At 42.4% G+C, this 23605-nt stretch overlaps 1 protein-coding gene across 5 annotated transcripts in view; it reads left to right on the top strand.

Moving 5' to 3' along the window:
* The window catches only part of FRYL (FRY like transcription coactivator), a 467937-nt gene that overhangs the window by 150155 nt on the left and 294177 nt on the right, over positions 1–23605 (top strand). For 2 of the 5 annotated variants that reach the window (XM_089690109.1, XM_089690110.1), the window contains exon 1: positions 14817–15033. The exons of the other annotated variants lie outside the window; for them this stretch is intronic. In XM_089690109.1, the coding sequence (XP_089546235.1) occupies positions 14832–15033 (202 nt within the window). In that variant the 5' untranslated portion in view covers positions 14817–14831. Of the gene's footprint in view, positions 1–14816; positions 15034–23605 lie in introns of those variants that run through there. 5 annotated transcript variants of the gene reach the window in all.

Here is a 23605-nt window from a genome sequence, read left to right on the forward strand (position 1 = left end):
CTTAATCATAGCCAGTGTTTGGAATTATCCAATGGGTGTTTATCCATCTACCATTGGGGGCCAGTTTGATCCTTTGATGTCATAAAGTTGTTTATTTACTAAAGCTGGAGAGTCCAAAATAAGACTCCCTTCTGCATGGAAACCAATCAGCTTCCAGGTTTCATTGCCAAAGCTTCATTGAACAAGCTGAGGTTAGAAGCTGATTGGTTTCTATGCAGAAGGGAGTCTGATTTTGGACTCTCCAGCTTTAGTAAATAAACCCCAAAGTGTCCAGTCCATGGCATGCGTTTGGATTTCGCATTGCGCGTTTTGACCCAACCTTAACCATGGGTCAATTTCGTCTGGTAAGAGGCAGAATTTTTTGGGTGTTGGTGATGATGGATTTTCTTCATGTTCTTGACCAGATTTGAAGCATGACAAAAGTGTTATCCCATTAAAGGGGCTTATTTTATGTTCTATCTCCTTCGCATGTGAATTGGACTTTTCATTTACTCCATGTATTTGCACTCATTTTTTGGTTATATGTAACGTTGCACTTTTATGTTTTACCATTTGATATATTGTTGCCTGCAGTATTAAGGTGGCTGCTCATGTTCTATTGATTCTTTTATGTTAGGGAGTCACATATACTATAGCACAGAATTTGTAAGTTATATTTTTGTTTATTACTCACAAAAAGGTGCCTGCCCCCCCCCCCCCAAAAAAAAAAAAACTGCCATTCAGTTACAGGTTGAGGGGAGGGAGAGGTGAGCTGTACTTCACTTTGAATGAGGATCCACTTTAAAATCCTCCTGCATTTGTCCTTTAAGAGCGACTTGTCCCCAGCAGCGCTGAGCGAACTATTGGCGCTTTATAAATACTATATAATAATAACTTGCACAACTCTTAGGTTTTATCTGACCATACATGAGTTGTTCCCACTTTTCACCCTCCTGGTGGAATATGGTTTTGCAGCTCACAATGTGAACAATCTCTGGGGGAGAATTTACCAAGTTTTGCGTTTTTAGCTTTTTTTTTTTTTTTTTTTGTTATAACACCCCCAAAACGTATTATTTTTAATTTTTATTTTTTTTAACAAATGAATGCATGAGAGCAGTTTGTTGATTTCTCCTTTTTTTATGTTGCACTTCCTCTGGTCACAGGCCTTTCCTTCTTTTTATGAAGAGTGATATCTGGCATGTTGCAGTAGTTGATACATACTGGTTTGCACTTTCTACTAAGTATTTTCCTTTTGCCACTCCCTGCAGGGTAAAGGGTTTTACATGACAAGCATGTTTTCATTGATGTAAAGAATGTTATTCTCTAAATAGAATTTTGTTCCTGAGAGCTTGGAAAGAATACCTGTTGATTGACAAATCGTGACAGATCTCCATGGCTTCTTTGTATATATTTCTGCATGAAAGTAATTTTTTTGTATCATATGTTACAATCTGCAACTGATAGTTAAACTCAGGAAACATACAAAGTAGTGCAAAGAGCAAACTGAGACATTTGAAAACTGGTAATTGTTCTTACTTAGTTGTAGTAAAGCTTTGGAAAATCTGAACAAACCAAACTGTACAATTGATTAAAAAAAAAAAAAAAACAGGGAAAAAACTGATAATCTGCAATGGGATCTTTTTAATAGGTGCGACTCCGACTTAATAGTTGCAACTTCACTTGAAGTCGCATGATTTCTAATCCGCATGCAGTGTGCAGGAACCCCCACAGCAAATAACCCCATTCGTAAAGGCCTAAAAATTTCAGAGGATGGATGCAGACTATTGCTTGCCATATACTAGTAGAATTTAGTTTGAAAATTAATTTTTGTAACATTCGTTTGATTTACTTAATGACCAGTGAAGTCTAATAGATGATGTTTTTTAACCGTAGTGGCAATAAAATTCAAACAAACAGAATCCTGACTGTAAATGTATTTTTTTTTGTTTGGGAAAAATCATACATTCTGTATTGTAATGCACATGTTCTGGGTTAAAAAGAAATCTGTTTAATATGTCTGGAATCCCATTCAAGCTGCACGTCTGGACGAAATTTTATAGGAGGCTTTTCAACAAAATTTGGTTGACTCCGTGATAAGATCAAATGTTCTAACAAATAATTTTTTTTAGAATTTCAGCACAGACAGTCAAAAAAAATTCTACTGGTGTATGGCCAGCATATTGAAACCCTCAACCTCAAAAAAACAACCCATTCAGTTTAAAATAAAAATGAAAGGCAAAACATTTGTGTATAGATATAAAAAAAAAACATTTTCCATGTTTTATAAGAGCTCTTTACACAGCTGAGAACAGAGAGCTGGGAGAGGAGAAGCAGCAGTATACTGATCTTCCCATCTAATGGCTGTGCAGGGGTGATAGTGTCAGCACAAGTCTGAACATTGGAGGAGAGCACAGCTGAGTTCACAACATAGCTAGAGAATGGACTACTCTGTGCTTGCATGCATAGTGTAGTCATTTTTTTTTTTAATTGGGAAGGCAGAGTAGCTAACAGGAACACCAGGGGTTTCATACAAAGGAAGCAAAACAAAGAGAACAGGATATTTTTCATACGTAAGTAAAGCAGACACATATCAGGAATATGAAATATTGGGTTCACATATTCTTTAAAGCGGAGTTCCACCTAAAAGGGAAGGTTCCGCTTTAAAGATTGGTCCCCACTCCCCATTAAGGATTGGCACCTTTGGAGAGCAGATACCTGAAATTGACAGGTACCCGCTCCCACTTCCGCTGTGATCACCTAGGCCAGTGGTCGGCAAGCCGCGGCTCGCGAGCCACATGCGGCTCTTTACACATTTTAATGCGGCTCTTCTGTGTGCCGGGCGCCCGCTCCCCTCCCTCCTCTCGGGCGGCCACCCCAAAAGTCAGAACTCTGCAGCTAGCCCAGCAATGGGCAAACTACGGCCCGGCGGACCTTTTAATCCGGCCCGCGGAGCATGGCAAACATTGGCTGTCAGGATGTAGGCGGGGCAGCGTGATGAACTCCTCTCCTCTCACAGTCCGCCCTGAAGACCGGAACGGCGCGGGAACACGGCGAGAGGAACGCGCAGAGCAAAGGTAAGTGAATTGACACAATATGGGGAATGAATTACTATAGGGGGGATGAATTACTATATGGGGGATGAATTACTATGGGGGATGAATTACTATATGGGGGATGAATTACTATATGGGGGATGAATTACTATATGCGGGGATGTATTACTATGGGGGATGAATTACTATAGGGGGGATGAATTACTATGGGGGATGAATTACTATATGGGGGATGTATTTTCAGTTTTAAAAATGTGGCTCTCAAAATAAATTTCAATCGTGGTTTTGGCGAGATTTGGCTCAGTTGAAAAAAAAGGTTGCCCACCACTGACCTACGCGATCGGAAGTGGAAGTTGTCGTCCTACCCTCCCTCCCTGTAGATTTTTGGGACATGTGACAGGTCACAGAAGACGATGGGGCCATTCATGAAGCACACCGCTAGTCGCGCATGTGCAGTTGGCACCCAGCAAGCTGTCACAGCCGGGTGCCCACAGTGAACATGCCAGCGCCTGGTACACAGGATGGCTGGTGAAACGGGCTGCGGGGAGGACACTGCAGGATCGTGGGACAGGTGAGTGGCTGTTTTTTAAAAGTTAGCAGCTACAGTTTTTGTAGCTGCTGACATTTATTTTTTTACAGTGTGATTGAAACTCCGCTTTAGCTCTTCCACTGTGGCACTTATAATCTGCTGAAGTATGCCTTAAAGAAGAGTTCCAGGTACGGCTATATTTTATATAGTTACATTGGTCTAGTTTGGACCAATGTAACTATGAATATACCATAGCTTTGGGATCCTCCTGGAAGCTGAAGAGTATTGAAATTCCAGGGGCATCAACCAGGTATGGTATATACATAGATACATGGGTCCAAGCTTGACCAATGCAACCATGTATAAAATGTCCTTGAGCCTGGATAGTCTAGAGATCTGTGCAGAGTTGGATTGTATAACAATGCACTTGCAAGTTCTCTGGGAACTAACAGGAAGACGAATAATTAGTGAATCGCTCACCCATACATGGTTACTGCTGCCAATCTGTCAGCTGGACAAATCTGCATACCAGTAGACACTAATGATATCAATGACACGAATGGCTTTATGCCTCCACAACACTTTGATGTCATATTTTACCTAATGAATTGCTACAAGGCTTAAATCAGTCACGTCAGAGTTGGTTGGTATAGGGAATCTTTGCAGGGGGCTGCATTACTTCCATGGAAGGCTGCAAACCTGTCGCCAGACCATAATAACAAAGCTAACTGCAGGAGACGGCCCCGAGCCTCCTGAAAGTGGAGGTACTTCCAGCAAGTTGAAATTCCAGGGGCATCAACCAGGTAGGGTATATACATAGATACATGGGTCCGAGCTTGACCAATGCAACCATGTATAAAATACCCATACCTGGGATTCATCTTTAACACATACATTTCTAATCAAATCTGCCTTTTTACTATCTGGATGGTTGTTATTTGCACAGATTAAACAATGTTACTAGTTTCTTTCCATCTGCAGTGTCTCCCTGTCATTTACTTTGTTGGCAATGTCCTTGAGCCTGGATCGTCTAGAGATCTGTGCAGAGTTGGATTTTATAACAATGCACCTGCAAGTTCTCTGGAACAGAGCTTTCTGGCCGGGAAGAAATGCAGCTCTTTTCAGTCTGCTTTTTCACCTTGACTATAACGTCAAAATACAATCAATAGGAACTAACAGGAAGACGAAAAATTAGTGAATCGCTCACCCATACATGGTTACTGCTGCCATTCTCTCAGCTGGACAAATCTGCATACTAGTAGACACTAATGATATCATTGACACGAATGGCTTTATGCCTCCACAACACTTTGATGTCATATTTTACCTAATGAATTGCTACAAGGCTTAAATCAGTCACGTCAGAGTTGGTTGGTATAGGGAATCTTTGCAGGGGTCTGCATTACTTCCATGGAAGGCTGCAAACCTGTCGCCAGACCATAATAACAAAGCTAACTGCAGGAGACGGCCCGAGCCTCCTGAAAGTGGAGGTACTTCCAGCACGTTGTTGTTTGCGTATCCGTGTCGGAAGGCTCATTGTGCCTCTGAGGTCACACTGCCGGCTCGGTTTATGTGAACTTCTACAGATTCAATGATATTGTTACCGGTGATGAAATATGTGACCAGAAAAAAAAGTTTTCATTTTTAGCAATTGTTTCAGATTTTCATATGTTTTAACTCTAATGTACCTGTAATGGCATAGAACAGTTTGGGGGCTTGTATAGTTTTACATTTTGCACTAGTATGTACTTTAAGTTGTATTGAATTTCATCAGGATATTATTGTTTTCTGTGTAAGCTGACGTCTAGTGTTGGTTTAGGACCACCATAACCTTGTTTACCTGTGTCATTTGGTGTTTCCTTCTGTCCCCCCCCCCCTTCTGTTTGGTTCTAGTTAGTAAAGTCCTAGCTAAACCCTACCTGTTTTCCTTTAGTCAGGGTTAGTTCCTTTAGAGTCAGGGCTTAAGGAAGTAATTTTCTTATATTTTAAAAGACTGGGAGAAAAAACCCTGTGTACTGCACTTCTCTGAAATAAGATTGCACTGGATACAAATTCTATGCCTGATTGAAGAGTTAAAACCAAAAGGTTTTTTGCCCTAATGCATTCCCTGCATTAAAGTATTACTAAACCCAGGACCGTGCATTCACTCTATCTGGTCTCCCACAGTACACACAACATGGAAATGCATTTATTTTAGTAAATATAAACTGCTAAATACCTTTTCTCATCAGAAGTTAGAGCAGTCTTGTGATTCCTATCAGTGTCCAGACAAGCACTAGCTAAAGCTTTTAGGAGGAGCTTTCTTTCTGCTCTAGGAGGATGCAAAACCCCTGATCTCTGTCTGACCAGTTATGATTGGCCCTGTGCTGATCACATGCACTCTCCCAAGAAAAACAAAAACAAAAAATCTAGCAATACACACCAAACTGAGCATGTGCAACGTGTATAGAAAACCCTCAGTGCTATGGACCCCTTAAAGAACTTGTGCAGCTAGCATATAATGTGTTACCACATGTACAACATAAATAAATAGATGAAAAACGCAGCAAAATGTGCAATTGGCTATGGTTCAGTCTGTCTTATCTGGAGAGAAGAGGTGGTCACTTGAAAAAGGGGAGGAACGGAGAAGAATGGATCAAACAGCGTTTTTACAAAGTGCAGAGGATTAACCCTTTTAGGTTCCACAGTGAGTATAACACTGATTTTATTGTTGTGGGTTTAGTAACACTTTAAGATTAAAAAAAAACAAAACGCCTTCCACTAGCTGGAGGGAGTATGTTGGCTGTGTGTGGCCTAAAACATAATAGTTTGACATGCCTGGCCTGAACCATAGTCTTCCAACTAGTATTGAAGGCTTAGCAGGTTCATGGTTATTTTATTTTTATATACTTGTTGACTAAATTATTTATAAGGGCACCAAATTTCTAGGAATAATAATTCATACGTTATATAAAAATAATCTCAATATTCCAGGTTTTTAACCCTTTAAAGCAGTGCAGATCCTCCTCCCTTACCTGCTGTGTTTTCCCACACTAGGGTGCAGATCTGTGCTGGCTGTTTTTGTGGTTTGCAGCTCACATGTACACAAACCCACAAATGTAGGCACATGTTGTATGCACATACTGAAGTCTGCGTGTTCACTGTGTTTGGAGTTATTTACTGTGTTGTGCAACTAGGGCCTATTAACAATTAATGGTGTTGGGGTTTTGGCTGCGGCTCTTTGTCTCTGGAACATTTAGCTGCACGTTGGCATACTTTCTTGCTTGTCAGTTCATTACATGTACACTGCAACCCACAGTATCCTCTGTATCCACCATCAGATAAATAATACATTTAGGGAAGCCCAAACGCATTTTTGATGCCCATGCATGAACCCAGAATTGTTGTAAGCAGAGTTTCAGCAAGCACTATTTCTATCTCAACCATCCCAATAATATCTACTGTAACTGCAGAACCTGAGAAACAACAGCAAATAAAGCACTGAATGTGACATTCACCAAGCCATACACTGCAGATGAGTCTAACACTGTACCATAAACCATATTGATTAGGAATGTTTACTTTCAATAAATTTCACTGCTTTATATATAGACCCCTATGTGTGAGAATAGTTTTTGTTTTGCGGGATCATGCGACTCTAACAAACCTGGATATGAAGATTAAAGTGTTACTAAACCCAGGACCCTGCATCCACTATATCTGGTCTCCCACAGTACACACAAAATGGAAATGCAATTATTTTAGTAAGTATAAACTGCTAAATACCTTTTCTCATCAGCAGTTAGAACAGTCTTGTGACTTCAGCAGAGCACTGGTTAAAGTTTGTAGTAGGAGTTTTCCTTCTGCTCTAGGAGGATGTGAAACCGCTGACCCTCTGTCTGGGCAGTGCTGATTGGCTCTGTGCTGATCACATGCACCCTCCCAAGAAAAAAAAACTTCTCTAGCAATACGCACCAAACTGAGCATGTGCATGTGACCATGGGTTCAGTCTGTATAAGGTGGTCATTTCAACAAGAGGAGGGGCAGAGAAGACAGAATCAAACAGCCTTTTTACACAGTGCAGAGGATTAACCCCTTAGGTTCCACAGTGAGTATAACAAGCATGCTTTACTGCATATACAGACTGATTTTACTGTTTTGGGTTTAGTAAGACATTAAGCCCTAGTTTACACCACAGATCAGTGTGATTTGGATGTTCAATTTCATTTTGGCTGGCAACTTCATTTAACCACTAGCCTACAGGGCACTTATACCCCCTTCCTGCCCAGGCCAATTTCCAGCTTTCAGCGCTGTCACACTTTGAATGACAATTGTGCGGTCATGCAACACTGTACCCATATGAAATTTTTATCATTTTTTTTGTGACAGATAGAGCTTTATTTTGGTGGTATTTAATCACCTCTGGGTTTTTTATTTTTTCTTAAACCAAAAACCACTGAAAATATTTTTTAAAAAAGTTTTTTCTTAGTTTTTGTTATAAAATTTTGTAAACAAGTGATTTTTCTCCACTGATGTGTGCTAATGAGGCTGCAATGATGGACACTGATAGGTGGCACTGATGGGCACTGATGAGGAGGCACAGGTAGGTGGCACTGATGGGCATTGACAGGCATCACTGATGGGCACAGAAAGGCAGCACTCATGGCACTGATAGGCGGCACTGATTGGCAGCATTGATAGGTGGCACTGACTGGCATTGATGGGTGACACTGAAAGGCAGCTCAGATGGGCACTGATATGTGGCATTGGTGTGGCACTGATGGGCACTGAAATGTGAAACTGGGCACTGGCAGGTGGCATGAATGAGCACTGACAGCTGGCATTGATGGACACTGACAGGTGGCACTGCTGGGGCTACACAGATCATCAGGGCACACTGATCATCAGTGCCCTGATGATCAGTGTACATGTTCCCTCCGAGGAATGCCGATTACCGGCTCTCCTCTCCTCACAAGCTGTCAGTGTGACAGCTCGTGAGGAGAGAAGTGCCGATAACCGGCATTTCCCTGTTTACATGTGATCCGTTGTGATTGGACAAAGCTGATCACATGACCGAGCCGACATCTTCGGCTCTTTCCGTGGATCTGTGATCTGCTGTGTCCGAGGGACACAGCTCACCGCCGATCGCCGCGCATGCACGGTTAGAATGGGAGGACGTCATATGACGTCCTCCCAGAACGAGCGAATCACCTTGCGCCCGTCATTTTACTATATGGCGGGTGGGAGGAGGTTAACAGAAGCCAATGCAAGTTGCAATGAAATCACAGAAAAGTAGTGCAGGAAACTTTTTCAAAATTGGTGCAATTTGAGTCGCAACAATATGAACAGTTGCCGTGCAACTTTTGAACTGTCAAATCGCATGACAAATCACATTGGTGTAAACCAGGACTCCTGCAACATCCAGCATTTCTGTATGGCTTCCCTTTTACTGCAGGAAAAAAACCCAAACTGGAGCCGCTAGATTCTCTACATATGAGTATCACCCATTCAGGTGATGCTGTGCTATTAGCAAATATTTGATCCTCAGCACTTATAATGACACCAAACACTAGATGCTGGAGTTGATAGAATGTACATATCTCCCATTTTCCACCACCTCCAAGCAAAATCATGATTGCAATTTTGGCTTCTTCTGGAGTTCTCCTTTAAATGCTCCAGTGTTTCAGCAATCAGAATAATTGGCCTGCTGCTTTAGCCTTCTTGTAGCCGTTGGATCATGAAACACACTGTCGGCTATTATGTCTTCTGAGATAAACATTTGAGGCCTATGTTCAACTAATTATATCCGTGTCTGTAAGTCAACAGCATGAAAGCCTTCTCACATTCTAGTTTGCAGCTACCTGGCTGTCTGCCCCTGCCTGTTTTTCCTGTTTATTATTTCTTCCAGGTTGGCAATCACTGAAGAGTCTGTTGTTCCATTACCATTAGTACTGATCATTGGCATGGTGACTGCATTGTAATGAAGATGATTAGTAGTCTCCCCCGCTGAGGGCACTCACTTCTATATGACAGGTTGGTGACATTCAGACCCGTACACACCAAATACAATGCATGGGCTCTTTCCAGCCCAGAGGATTGCATGTTCTCTATCCTAACTACAGGCTGGCATTGATTGACAGGTGGATATTACTGATGTCTGCTGTGAATGTGGCTGTTAGTTCACATGGACAGCTTAGTGTCCCCCGTGCACAGCCACTCTGGGCTGCTTATATGCAGTGCAGTAATAGCAAGTACTGCTCCCTATTTTCAGCATTGCTTGCGGTCAGCCTGCCATTTCTGATGTGCTACATAGCATAATGAGTCCTTCAGGCAGTTGGATGCGGTTATATTCAAACTGGGAGAATTTCTAATTTGCTTGACATTCTCAATGTAAGTCTGCTTCATCTTTCATTCTTCAATGGAGAAGCATAAAGGATCTAAATGAGTGGTCTCCAAACTGTGGCCCGGGGAGCAGGGGCGGATGTGGCCCTTTGCTTGCTTTTATCTGCTCCTTGAGGCATTATTCTCCTGCTGTCATCGACAGTTCCTGCAACTGACACCAGTGATGGGGCACTGTTCCTTCCACTGACACCAATGATGGGGCACTATTCTTCCCTCTGAAGCAAACAATGGGGCACTATTCCTTCCGCTGACACCAGTGTTAAGGCACTATTCCTCCTACTGCCACCCACTAACACTAATGCTGGGGCACTACTTCTCCCACTGACACCAATGAATAGGCACTATTCCTCCCACTGACACCAATGGTGGGGCACAATTCCTCCCACTGGCATCAATGATGGGGCACTATTCCTCCCACTGGCACCAATGATGGGGCACTATTCCTCCCACTGATACCAATGATGGGGCACTATTCCTCCCACTGGCATCAATGATGGGGCACTATTCCTCCCACTGGCACCAATGATGGGGCACTATTCCTCCCACTGGCACCAATTATGGGGCACTATTCCTCCCACTGACACCAATGATGGGGCACTATTCCTCCCACTGACACCAATTATGGGGCACTATTCCTCCCACTGACACTAATGATGGGGCACTATTCCTATCAACTGACACCAATGATGGGGCACTATTCCTATCAACTGACACCAATGATGGGGCACTATTCCTCCCACTGACACTAATGATGATGCACTATTCCTCCCAATGACACCAATGATGGGGCACTATTCCTCCCACTGACACCAGGGCTTTTTCTACTCCCCCTGGCCACAATCTGGCACACCTAAAGTTTGAAGGACAGTTCATGTATAGGCTTTCAGCCTCCTATAAACAAAGCCAGCACAATTGTTGGTTTTATAAAGTGTTTGGAACAATTTCCAGCATGCTGGGTCATTTTTTTGCACTGCCTGTTTGCTCATAATAGCAGAGCTTTGATTGACATATTCTTTCCAGTACTCAGGAGTATGAGATGGAAATGATGACACAAGGGGGACTGCTGCTAGCGATCCTACCACTGACAATTTGTCAAAACCACCAGTGGCAGGATAGCTAAGAGGATGTCTGTTTGTCTCTAAGGATTCATCCTGTCTGTAGCTGAGGCACTGAGAAGTCCCATCACAAACAATTAAGATTCGGGCCCGCGGCAGAGCGGCATCTTGCTGTGTGTGACTACAGATGGAACAATTCCGTAGACACGCGCAGGCAGCATTTTTAGCGATTATGTTTCTAGCAGCAGAATCGCCGTGTGTCGTCAGCCTGAGCAGTGACAACATAACATTTCTGTGTCTATTTTGCAGGCCACACGCAATTCTATACCAGCCGCTATGTAGTGTGAGGGTTTATTGACTGTAAAAAAATTGTCACAACACCCAGTTGTTGCTACCTTTTGTTTAAAAAAGATAAAATCTGACCATGGTATCTGTCATTGCATGACGTCTCCTATTCTCCTATGTGGGACTTGGGAAAGCCTCTTTGTTGTAGATATAATTAAAGCCCAACTTCGAATACAACTAAAAACTGTGAGGCCCACTCCGTCTCATTTCGGTGGTTAAAGAGGTTGTAAAGTCCATTTTTTTTTTTCTACTTAAATAAAAATTTAAAGGAGAGCTGAACTTCTGAATATACTCGCCTGCACTTTCCGGTGATGCAGTGGTTACATCCCTTGCCAGCCACTGACCTCTTCTCTCCGATTGGCTGGTGGGGGGTGACATCTTTTACAGTAGAATTATAGGCAAAACTTTTTTTTTTCATTTTGGATAACATGAGGAGTGTTAGAACTCCTGTCATTTTAATTTATGCCATCAGTGTCACATTTTGTAGATTTCCCTTCACTTCCTGTCCCATGACCAAAACGGGAAGTGAGAAACTCTGTGCAAATTAATATGTTACTAAACCCACAACAGTAAAATCAGTCTGTATATGCAGTAAAGCATGCTTGTTATACTCACTGTGGAACCTAAGGGGTTAATCCTCTGCATTGTGTAAAAAGGATGTTTGATCCTTTCTTCTCTGTTCCTCCCCTTTTTCAAGCGACCACCTCTTATCTCCTGATAAGACAGACTGAACCATAGGCATATGCACATGCTCAGTTTAGTGTGTATTGCTAGAGAGTTTGTTTTTTTTTTTCTTGGGAGAGTGCATGTGATCAGCACAGGGCCAATGTCCCCATTGGAAAATTTCCCCCCTATTACTTTTATGGGGACAACCCAAAATTTGGGGTTTCTTTTACTTTCACCTTAGATGACCATGATAAACGGGACAAGGGGAGAGGGTGAATCTCCCTAATGGGGGCAGAGACAGCAATAAAAATTGACAGGGGTTATTATCCCTTCACACACTATCCAAAACTAAAAAAAAAAAATGTTGCCTTTAGTTATACTTTAAGATCAGAGATGCAGTTTTTAATGAGTTCGATTTAGTTCCGCTATAACAAGCATATAACCCTTGCAGGGTGGTGTTCCTGCTGCAAGTTATTTTTTCAATTGTGCCTGGAGTTTGGCTTTAGGATTGAAGATGTAGGACCTGTGAGACAGGACAATAGAGTCCCAGAATGAATGTTAGTATTCTCAGAAGTGTGAATCGGATTGCACTAAGTTGTGCCAAGCTGATAAGGAGAGTAGGAGAAGCGCCTCTAAGTGCAGCAGACGTCGCATTGCATCCTGGTCACTGACGTGCGCGCCGGCTGGCTCCACAGCTGTCTCTCCAGCCACCATGCTGCTCCAGCGAGATGTGGACACAGTGGGCACCAGTGACAGCCGTTCTATTTGGTGTTTACACCTTACATTTAACATGCCTGTATTAATCTACCTAAATGTGAGTGTTCCTACTTTTATACTATATTCAAGTGGTCTGCTGCACTTAGAGGCACTTCTCCTTCTCTCCATAACACACAGTCTGCTACAGTACTACATGGAGCTTGCCCTTAGTGCCATACGGACCCCCTAATTCAAGCCACCCTAACCATCGTTACCTACTATCAGACTGTTCCGGACTTGGTTTCAGTATTTGCGCTGATTATTATTTCTCTTTTTTCACTTGTGCCAAGCTGATAGTTTACAGTCCCATCAAAGTGGGCAACTGCCACTAGATGGTAGATCACAAAACAAGTCTGTGGGGCTGCAGAATTGAATGAAAGAATCTAATTGGTTGTTGACTGCAAGAACTGTTCTTCTGTCATGCCCCTTTAGTAAGATGGGATGCCCTTTTTAGTAGGGTGTGATGCCTCTTTAGTAGGATGTGATGCCTCTTTAGTAGGGTGTGATGTCCCTTTAGTAGGCTGGGATGCCTCTTTAGTAGGGTGCGATGTCCCTTTAGTAGGGTGCGATGCACCTTTTAGTAGGGTGTGATGCCTCTTTAGTAAGGTGTGATGCCCCTTTAGTAGGGTGTGATACCTCTTTAGTTAGGTGTGATGCCCCTGTAGTAGGGTGTGATGCCCCTGTAGTAGGGTGTGATGCCTCTGTAGTAGGGTGTGATGCCTCTTTAGTGAGGTGTGATGCCCCTATAGTAGTGTATGATGCCCTTTTAATAGGGTGTGATGCCCTTTTAGTAGGGTGTGATGCACCTTTAGTAGTGTATGATGCCCTTTTAATAGGGTGCGATGCCCCTTTAGTAGGGTGCGATGCCCCTTTAGTAGGGTGCGATGCCCCTTTAGTAGGGTGCGATGCCCCTTTTAGTAGGGTGCGATGCCTCTTTAGTAGGGTGCAATGAACCTTTAGTAGGGTGCGATGCCTCTTTAGTAGGCTGGGATGCCTCTTTAGTAGGGTGTGATGCCCTTTTAGTAGGGTGCGATTCCCCTTTAGTAGGCTGGGATGCCCCTTTAGTAGGGTGCGATGCCCCTTTAGTAGGGTGCGATGTCCCTTTAGTAGGCTGGGATGCCTCTTTAGTAGGCTGGGATGCCCCTTTAGTAGGGTGCGATGCCCCCTTAGTAGGGTGCGATGTCCCTTTAGTAGGGTGCGATGCCTCTTTATTAGGGTGTGATGCCTCTTTAGTAGGGTGCTATGCCCCTTTAGTAGGGTGCTATGCCCCTTTAGTAGGGTGCGATGCCCCTTTAGTAGGCTGGGATGCCCCTTTAGTAGGGTGCGATGCCCCTTTAGTAGGCTGGGATGCCCCTTTAGTAGGGTGCTATGCCCCTTTAGTAGGGTGTGATGCCCCTTCCCGACTCCATAAGGCTGGTATCACTATCTTTACTTATTTCACATACAGGTGATTAGAAAATGTATTTATTTTCTAGTTGGGAAGTTTCATGTTTGCAGGAGTGATTTCTTCTATTTAAGTGCACGTTCTTCCATGCCATTCTGTGGTTTGTGGTCCTTATGTCCGTAGAGGGAGCTGTGTGTCTGTTGGTTCCTATGAATGCTCAGTCCTATGAAGCAGTGTGTAAGTGATAAGTCTTATCTTCTACAACAGACTATTACTCCTCCCTGCTGGCTCTGTGTTCATGGGTTATCATGCTCCAGTTAAAGCGGAGTTCACTTGGTATATGACCCTATCGCAGTTTGTAATTTTCTAATTTCGTGCAGTATGCTTGCTATATGGGCAGTGTTGAAGTCCCTGTGTTTTATGAAGCATATTGCGTGTCTTTTTATGGAGTTGTTATCTTGTGGTTTTATCAGTTTGTACAGTAAATACGGTTTGTGCTTCACAACAGCTGGCTGTTGACCTGCTCATGTCTGGCACCACCCAGGTTCAGAGTGACATCACTATGTAAAGCAAGCCAGGCTAGTCCACCTTAATGTTGTTTCAAGGAAGCTGTGCATACACCTTGCTGTGCCTTGGCTGCTGCAGTCAGAGCTGTCCGTGATCTGACAGTGATGTGATCGGAGATGGATTTTTTAAGATGGGTGGTACCCTCTTCTGTGTCTGGTGAGGTGGTCTTGGATGTAGGGAGTACCTTGCGGGAAAGTTCACCCAGACTCTTGAAGATGAGAAGAGTGAGCCTCCTGTCTTTAGGACAGACCATAGATGAAGATCACGAAACTCGCTTCCAAGGCCAATCCGTCAGCAAATACAAAAGGAGGCCTCTAGGTATGGCTTGTACTATAGATTTACAACTTGCACAAATCTCCATTAATATTTGTAATTTTGATATATACGTGAAACCTTTAGGTTATTTATCAGCCAATGTACTGAGCTGGGATGATAAGCGGACTGCAGAAACTCATAGCAACCACATCAAGTTGGTTGGCACTTGTCGGGTAAATAGTGAGGGCATTTGCTTTGAGTTCCTGCAATTTGGCATAATCATTATTGCTAAGGCCTTGTACGCACCATAATATAAATGCATAGCGTGAGTTTCTGACGCATCTTGGCGCCCCTGTCAGTCTGTTGGAGTACACTCTGCTGAGTTGGATGGCCCCATATCAGACAGGGCGCACTGAAGTAGTTGCTGTGTATCACATCAATATTTAAATGCAAACTGCAGCATCAGTCTGCTTGGATGCTACAGCCTATATTGCTGTGTGTAGCACCCACACTTACCGAATGGCAAGGTTCCAGAGCCGGGATGTGCTGTTTTCATAAGTGCTGCATGTGTACTTGCACTGGTCTTAGATTCACACTTGGGCTCCGGGCTCTTCCATGCAGAGTTAGGGCTCATACACACTGGCGATTTGGCACCTACAGCGTAAAAAAACAGCTTTTTTTGGTTGCAAGGGAGGCAAAGGTGCAGTGTACAGCCTGCTGCCAGCAGTCTGGCAAAACTAATACGCGGCGGTTGGGTGTTCTGAGAGGTATTCACAGCTGGGATTGTATGAGTTCAGAGACAGAAAAGCATACATTCAAAATGACATTCATTTCCATGAGCTCTGCTTACTGTGGATCATCAAGCGATGATGATACTCAAAAAATGAACAATAAAACATTTAAACAACATAGATACAATAGGAATGAAGTCCATCACCCACTAATTAACAGCATTAAGTGGAACGCCGATTGACTGTTTTCCTTGGTTTACATAGAGTGGGGAAGTATGAGCTCACGTGTCTGGTTTCTATTACTGTCTATCTGATTTTAGTTTACTCTTATGCATTTTCATGCACTTAATTGCAAAATTTAAATTCCCAGAAAGAACGCATCCAGAATCCTATCCATTTAAATGAGATCTGTTTACATATGTGCATTAGCAAGTGCTGTGCCAAAAAAGAAGCTACATTTAGAGTGTGCTTAAAGAATATGTAGGCCCAACATTTCATATTCCTGATGTGTCTGCTGTACCATGTGCTTGTATGAAAAAATATCCTGTTCTATTTGTATTGCTTTCTTTTGTGTGAAATATATCTGAGTTCCTGCCAGTCTCTCTGCTTTCCTGTTAAAAACTGACTACACTAGGCGGGAGAGCACAGCCTGGTCAGTTTTCAAACTACTGGGAGCTAATCCAATGATCAGGTTTGTACTGACATAGCCATTCATTGGGAAGATCAGTGTACTGCTGCTTCTCCTCCTCCTCACGCAGCTCTTATGCAGCTGAGGACAGAAGGGAAAAAAGGTATTAAAATATCTTTTTAATATTTATACACAATGTTTTGTCTTTCATTTTTGTTTTAAACTGAATGGGTTTACATATGCTTTAAATGCAAAGACAGGGCTCAATAAAATGAATGTAAGCATAAGGAAAAGGTGTGCTAAATGCATGTGTAGTACATGCGAGCGCAAAATCAATTAGTTTAAAGTGGAACTAAAGCAAAATGTTTTTTATTGTTCATTTTGGATAGAATGAAGGACGATTATAACCTGTCAGTGTTTTGTTTTTTTGGGGTTTTTTTTGACATTTGTGTCCCATTAGAAAAATTTTATTTCACTTTCTGTCCCGTAGCTAAAACAAGAAGTAAAAGGAAATCCTGCTAAAGTGAGGGAATACCTGGTTTTCACCCAATTGGAAGATATCCTCCAAAATTTGGGATTTTATGCTACTTTCGCTTTCGATAATAGTGGTAAACAGGACAAATGGAGAGAGTGCATCTCCATAACGGGCACAGACAGCAGTAAAAGCCTGGCAGATGGTCTAATCCCACAAGAAAAGTGCACAACACAATGAACAGAGAATACATGTACTTAGAGATTGTGCAGTAGGCAAGCTTGAGTGGGGCCCATTCACACCAGCAGGTGCATGCTAAGCTTGGTATAAGGCATGCTTACTGGTGTATGCTGTTAGAGCACATCAAACGGTTTACCTTTTTTTTTTTTTTTTTCTTCCCTTTAATTTATTGAAATATCATGTTCTTTAATTTTTTATGCACTGCAGCAGTTTGTGATGTGGTGTAATGTGTTGCAGTGCGCTGCATTGTGTAAAAATGCAGAATGTCCTACTTAGCACAAATGAAGTACATTGGTGTGAACTGAACCAAGTCATAGGACAAATTGCCTTTGCGTCTGTGTGGTGGTCCCTAAAACCGCAGTGTTGAGTAAGCCTGTTTTCATTTTAGATTTTAGATTGTAAGCTCCATGACCAGGGCCCTCATATTCCTTTTGTACTGAAATGTATTGTTGCTGTATTGTCTCCCTTATATTGTGAAGCGATGAGCAAACTGTTGGCAATATATAAATCCTGTAAAATAATAATTTATCAAATTATGACTTTTTGAAGTGTGAAAAATCCTACTTGCAGCGATGCACATTTTTTATGGGATGTTTTCTTATTGTGGGTTTGCGTTCGTTTTGCCCAGTTCTGTCATGCGTTGGAGCCATGCTAATCTGTGGATAGCTGCCCATTTAAATGCAGGTACAGTATATATATAGCAGGCGTTGCGTGCAGAATCTGGCGAGGAGCTGTGCTGTGAGCTGCTTGCTTGTTAAACAAGTGAGGAAAAGTACACCTTTTGTAAGCTCATCAATCAGTTGTACTTAAACATGGGAGGGAAGTATTTGCTTTAGGTGGCTTCTCAGATTGAAAATTAAGAGGTCATTTACAGTTGTTTTATCAGTGTCTAAGACTGCCATATCTTAAAAAGAAAGTCTACCAAAGAGTTCTGCCAATTGGTGAGATATGCAAAGACAGGAGTAATAGTCTGTCATTCCTCAGCACTCTGCTATCTTACCACTTATGCTGTCTTGAATCTTTGACATGGAAGTCCAATGAAGTGTTACTATAATTATTTTTATTATCCTTACTGATTTAGATATGACTAGCGCTCATATTGTCGTACCAATGTATTAATCTATACACGGGAACGTCTGATGTGTTTGAAGTGATGAGAGCATTGGAACATTGTTCTTTCATCCATTGCAGAGCTCTACTCAAATTGATTGTAAACGGGGGAAAAAAATAGTTTTTAAAATAACTAACATGTCATACTTACCTGCTCTGTGCAATGGTTTTGCACAGAACAGCCCTGTTCCTCCTCTCGTTGGGTTCCCGGCTGGTGCTCTTGGCTCCTCCCCCCTGCTGACTGCCTCCAAAGCAAGTGGTCGGCTAGATCCCGAGCAGCACTGTGTGGCCATGGACACACACAGTGCGGCTCAGCCCCGCCTCTGCTCCCTCCTCACTGGCTGTGCAGGACAGCAGCAGGAGCCAATGGCTTCTGTTGCTGCCTTTGAGCCAGAGGGAGAGAAGCAGTGCCACTCTTTGACACAGCACTGGATCAAGCTCGGGTAAGTATAGCGGGGGGTGGGGGCTGCACTCAAAACGTTTTTCACGTTTTTTAATGCATGTAAAAAAACCTTCAGCCTTTGCAACAGCTTTAAGGGCTTGTTCATATATCTGTTGAGCTGCATTGATCTGCATAAATCAACACAAGGGCACAATTGTGAGATGCAGCATGTCTACATTTTTGCACAGCACAACTCAGAGCAGCACATGTCACCACAGCTTGGTGCATAGACTTCAATGAAATGTTTTTTGTGACATTTCAATAAAGTTCAATTTTTAAAATAAGTAAACAGTGCGAAGTGTTCTAACAAAGCACCACCCGTCACTGCCCCTACACATTGCATACTGGTACGCACATGTTTTATAGTGTGCAGGCTGCTTTGAAAGAACCCTTAGGCTCCATGTACACTGCAGCAGATAAACTCACGTTTAGAAGCTTTTCAGCAGCCCCTGAACTCACCCTAATGTTTTCCTGTGTCTAGTACCCTATGTTGTTTACAGTCATTTACAGGCAGTTGAGTTTACAGTCGTTTTTTTGAACGCACCAAACTTGCGTTCAGGAGTAGATATTATCAGCATTTCAAATGCTTGTAAACGCGGCTAACCGCGTTTATAAGCATTTGCGGTTGGAAAATTTGTTTAACTCTTCTATTTCCAGATGCTGTCTAGAGCCTTTTTTCATCATGAAAAATGCATGCAAAGCATTTTCCCAATACTCAAATGGACCTGGTACACCATACTTTGAGGTTTCGCATGAAAGAAAATATGTTAGACACCGCTGCAATAATTTCTGCACAGAAATGAGCTGGAACACATCCAAACAGCACAAAACAAAAAGATAGCTAATCTCAACAAATACTGCTCTCTGTGCTTCTGCTCTCTCTATTTCTGTCAAAATGTCTGAAATCGTTAATTTTTTACTGTTTTTTTCAGTGCATTCTGGGCATTTTGGAAGGTCTCCTGAGGTTATATTTAAAAAACGCTTCTAAATGCAAACACTCATAAATGTGTTATGCAAACGCGGCTAAACAAACAGACGTTTTTTAACCTACGTTTTCTAGCAGTCAGTTTCCATCGTTCAGAAGTGTCCTATGTACATGGAGCCTAAAGCAGACCTAAATGTCGTTACTAACCTAGCTTACTTCCCACCTTCCCTCCTGCTCTCTAACCTTATATACAAAAATTGCTATTCGTTACAACTTTTTTTTGGACCTCCTTAGCTGTTGCCCCAGTGCAACTTTGGGTGCTCAAACTTTGTGTGGCAGAGTTAATGATTGCTTGATTGATGGTGGATTGATTGATGGTTGCTATCCAAAGAAGCCCGTCTATAATTATTTCTTCTGTAAAATAATCTACTTTTTGTGAATGACTGTTAAAAAGTTTGCGTTTTTCTTGACACTTTTGTGCCAATGGTTATCTTTTTAGATTGTGTAATTATTAGAAAAACAAAAACAAGCAGTGCCTAGAATGACTTCATGGATGTAATCTGCCTCGTGTTTGATTTGACCTTGGAGTGCCATGGACAGAAGGCGTTTTGTAATGCTTGTATACAAGCCATGTGGACATTGTTTTCCTCCATTGTCTTTTGTTCTTGTCCAGTGTTTGTGACTTTGGATTGGGCAATGGATCTATTGTTATTGTTGTTGTCCTCCAGATTCCTATTTGCATATTGTCATGGCTTGTGATTGGATAAATCATCTACTATTTTTGCCATAATTGTTTTATATTCTTTTTATTCAGGGTGTATTACGCCTGCGGGCACTTCACAATTCCATTTCCCATTCAGATGTGATTGCAGATGGAAAGTGGCATATAGGAGATGACCATTCACAACATATGACCTCAGAACACTGAAGCTTCATGCACATGGTGGCTCAGGGGCCATACAGTGTGCAGAGCTTGGGTAATGACTCCCCCGGCACCCACTTTCGCAAAGTACAGATTACCATTGAGATGAATAGGAAGAGGTGGTTGTGCACCAGAGTTTATGTAAAGCACCTGTACGTGCGCTGACGTATGCTTCAAATGCACAGCATCTGCCCATGGTGGCAGTTGGTCCCAAAGGAGGCATTACACAGGCTTTGAGCGTCTTATGGCCGCTGTATGGCTGTGTGCATGAAGCTTAGGCTCCATGCACACTAGCGTTTTTGTAAGCTCCTAGAAGTTATCAGCATTTTTTTTTCTGCTCCTAGAAGCAAATAGTGTTATCCTATTTGTCCATGCACACTATTTTATGCTAGAAGCATTTTTCAAGTTTAGGAGCAGAAAAAATTGTTTTTGTAGAGTTTTTGGAAGCATTCTCCCAGCAGAAAAAAACTTAAAATGCTCCTAAACACTACTAAATTGCTCCTAACAGCTTTTTTCAAGCCTTTTTTTTTTCTTTATCTACTGTAAAAGCACTAATAAAATGCTCACAGTCCTAAATGCTCTTAAACTGCTACTACAAGCCAGCTATTATCTGTGTTTTTCATCCAGCTTTTTTTTTCTAACGTTTTTTGAGCATATAATAAATGCTAATGTGTATGGAGCCTAAAACTGAATATCATCCATGCATTTTGCTTATACTTTTAGACCATTCACCTACTTCCCATTGTGATTGTTGACATAAACCCTGCTGGAAATAATGACCACATGCCTTACATTTCCAAGTCGTCTGTCCTGTCCATTTTACATTAGTCCATGTAGGAATACTATGATCAGCACACAGACAAGCATGGGGGCTCTGCAGATGATATCATGTGGTGGGAGCAATGTTCAATGTTTTCAGAAGTAAACCAGCAAAGTGAACCAAAGTCACATGAGGTTATGATCCAGAGAGGCTGTGCAACTTTTCATTATTTTCTGCCCGTCGCCTTGTTGTTCTTTCTACTTACATGGCCAAATATTGCACTTTAGGTTCCTTTTAAAAATGTGTGTCTTTGCAGTATGTATGTATGTGTGTTCTGTCTGCAAATATAAAATAAAGTGTCGATCTGCTTATATAAGCACCTTTTTGTCCCCCAAACAGAAACGTATAAATTCTAGAATGATGTACACTTTATGTGCAAAGAGAAAAAACTTTACATTAAAGTTGAATTAAAACCCATTGATTTAGCCACTTCCTCCATTTCCTTGGTTGTGCTTTCAACCAAACGTTCAAGCCGTCAAATGGCTGGTGTCCTAACAGATCACATGTGCAGCATCATGACAACTTCAGATCAGAAGCTAAGATGGCAGCTTCCTTGGCTCTAAAGGATAGCAGGGTTTAATTTTGCTTTAAGGCTAGGTTCACATATGTGCGGGTGGTGCCACTGTGGATCCGCACGAAAATCCATACAGCCGCATCACCTGCACAGAGAAATGCGGACCCGTGGGCAGGTGCCATTAGTTCTAATGGCACGCCGCCCGCACTGGAAAACGCCATCGTACTGGGAACCGAGGTTCCTGTGTGGGCTGCGTTTTCAGAAGAAGTGCAGGGACTTCTTCCCAGCATGTCACGGGGCACGAGAGTCCATTCAAATGAATGGGTTCTTGTGCCCGCACAAAACATGGCCCACATATATGTGAACCGGGGCTTAGGGATCCATAAATGGGAGTTGATAGTTATGGCCAAATCATGTGAGGGTCCCATGTCAGTGAGCGGCTCCCAAACCTCCTGGGTCAGCTGACATTGTTGCTTGGATGGATTGGAAAACCTGTCCATCAAAAATAGGCGCCTTGGGCAGCATCCTCCCCCTGGCTGTAGCAGTAAATTACATACAGTGATTCTTGGCTACCTGATTTATAAATAGGTTATCATATATGATCTCTCCTCTCCTACAGTAATTCAGGAAAACCTGGATCAACCATCTTGCTGGAACAATAGGAAATGCAGATAAAAATCCCACAGAGATACCAGCGACCCAAATGCAGAGACAAATTTTCAAACATTTGACTGCATAATTATGGCAGTTAGAATCCAATAGGTATTGTGCTTGGTGCTTCTTCGGCTTACTGTAAGGCTCCATGCACACGGGGTGTGTTGATAACGCTGATAACGTTAGCTGTGTAAAGTCACATTAAAAATTTAGTTTTTCAGCTTTTTTTTAGCGTTTTTGCATTAGTGTTTAGCTGCGTTTTTGCATTTTTTTGCTTTTTAGAGGTTTTTTTTGTTACTAGAAAAAAATGGGGGTTTTTTTGTAAAAGAAAAGTCCAAAAACGCCGGTTTGCGTCGATTTGCCGCTTTTTTTCTGTGGTAGAGTGTTTTTACAACTCCTCTAGAAACCCACTAGTCCTGGGATTTTTTTCCAGCCAAAAAAATGTCACAGCCAAAAAACGTCGATTTACAGTCTGTGTGCATGGACACGTAGGATAACATGCTGGGGGGTTTACTGACTGTATAAAAAAACATTAAAAGCCAAAAACAGCCGCTGTAAAAACGTCCAGTGTACACGAGGACTTATTTTGGTAGTTGTTGGTAACTCCTGTGATCCCTGCTTTTTAGGGCCCGTTCCCACCAGCAATCATACTGGTGTGCGCTGTGAAAGTGCGGTACAACCCTTTCTTAGAATGTATCAGACAATTCTTTAATCACTGCAGTGCATTTACATTTGGTGTACTGCATGGCAACATGCTGTGCTGTCCGGAATGGAACAGGTCCTTTTTTCACTGTACAGTGTTGCAGTGTGGTGGTGATTGACCTAATAGAATGTGAGGCAAATTGCCATGTGATGTCTGTGAACTGCATTTGACAAAACTGCCCAGCACAGGTCAATACTTACCCTTGGTTCAAACTATGAACCGCATAGGAAGCGCACAGCATTCCTGTGAAATTCACATGCGATGCAGTGCAATTTGAGACCATTCATTTTGAATGGGCTCAGATCGCACTGCATCACACCAAAGTCATGCCTGCAGCAGTTTTGGAACTGCAGTGCAAGTGGATAACCGTTGTTTTGTATCATACGATCTGGTGCAGGCAAACAGTGCGTTTGCGTCATCGTTAAGATTGCACTGACACCTGCTGCTGACCACAAGGGCAGTGCAATTTGAATG

The sequence above is a fragment of the Staurois parvus genome, unplaced genomic scaffold, assembly GCF_062004578.1.
Source record: "Staurois parvus isolate SC_StPar_1 unplaced genomic scaffold, SC_StPar_1.0 ptg000517l, whole genome shotgun sequence".
NCBI classification, from domain to species: domain Eukaryota; kingdom Metazoa; phylum Chordata; class Amphibia; order Anura; family Ranidae; genus Staurois; species Staurois parvus.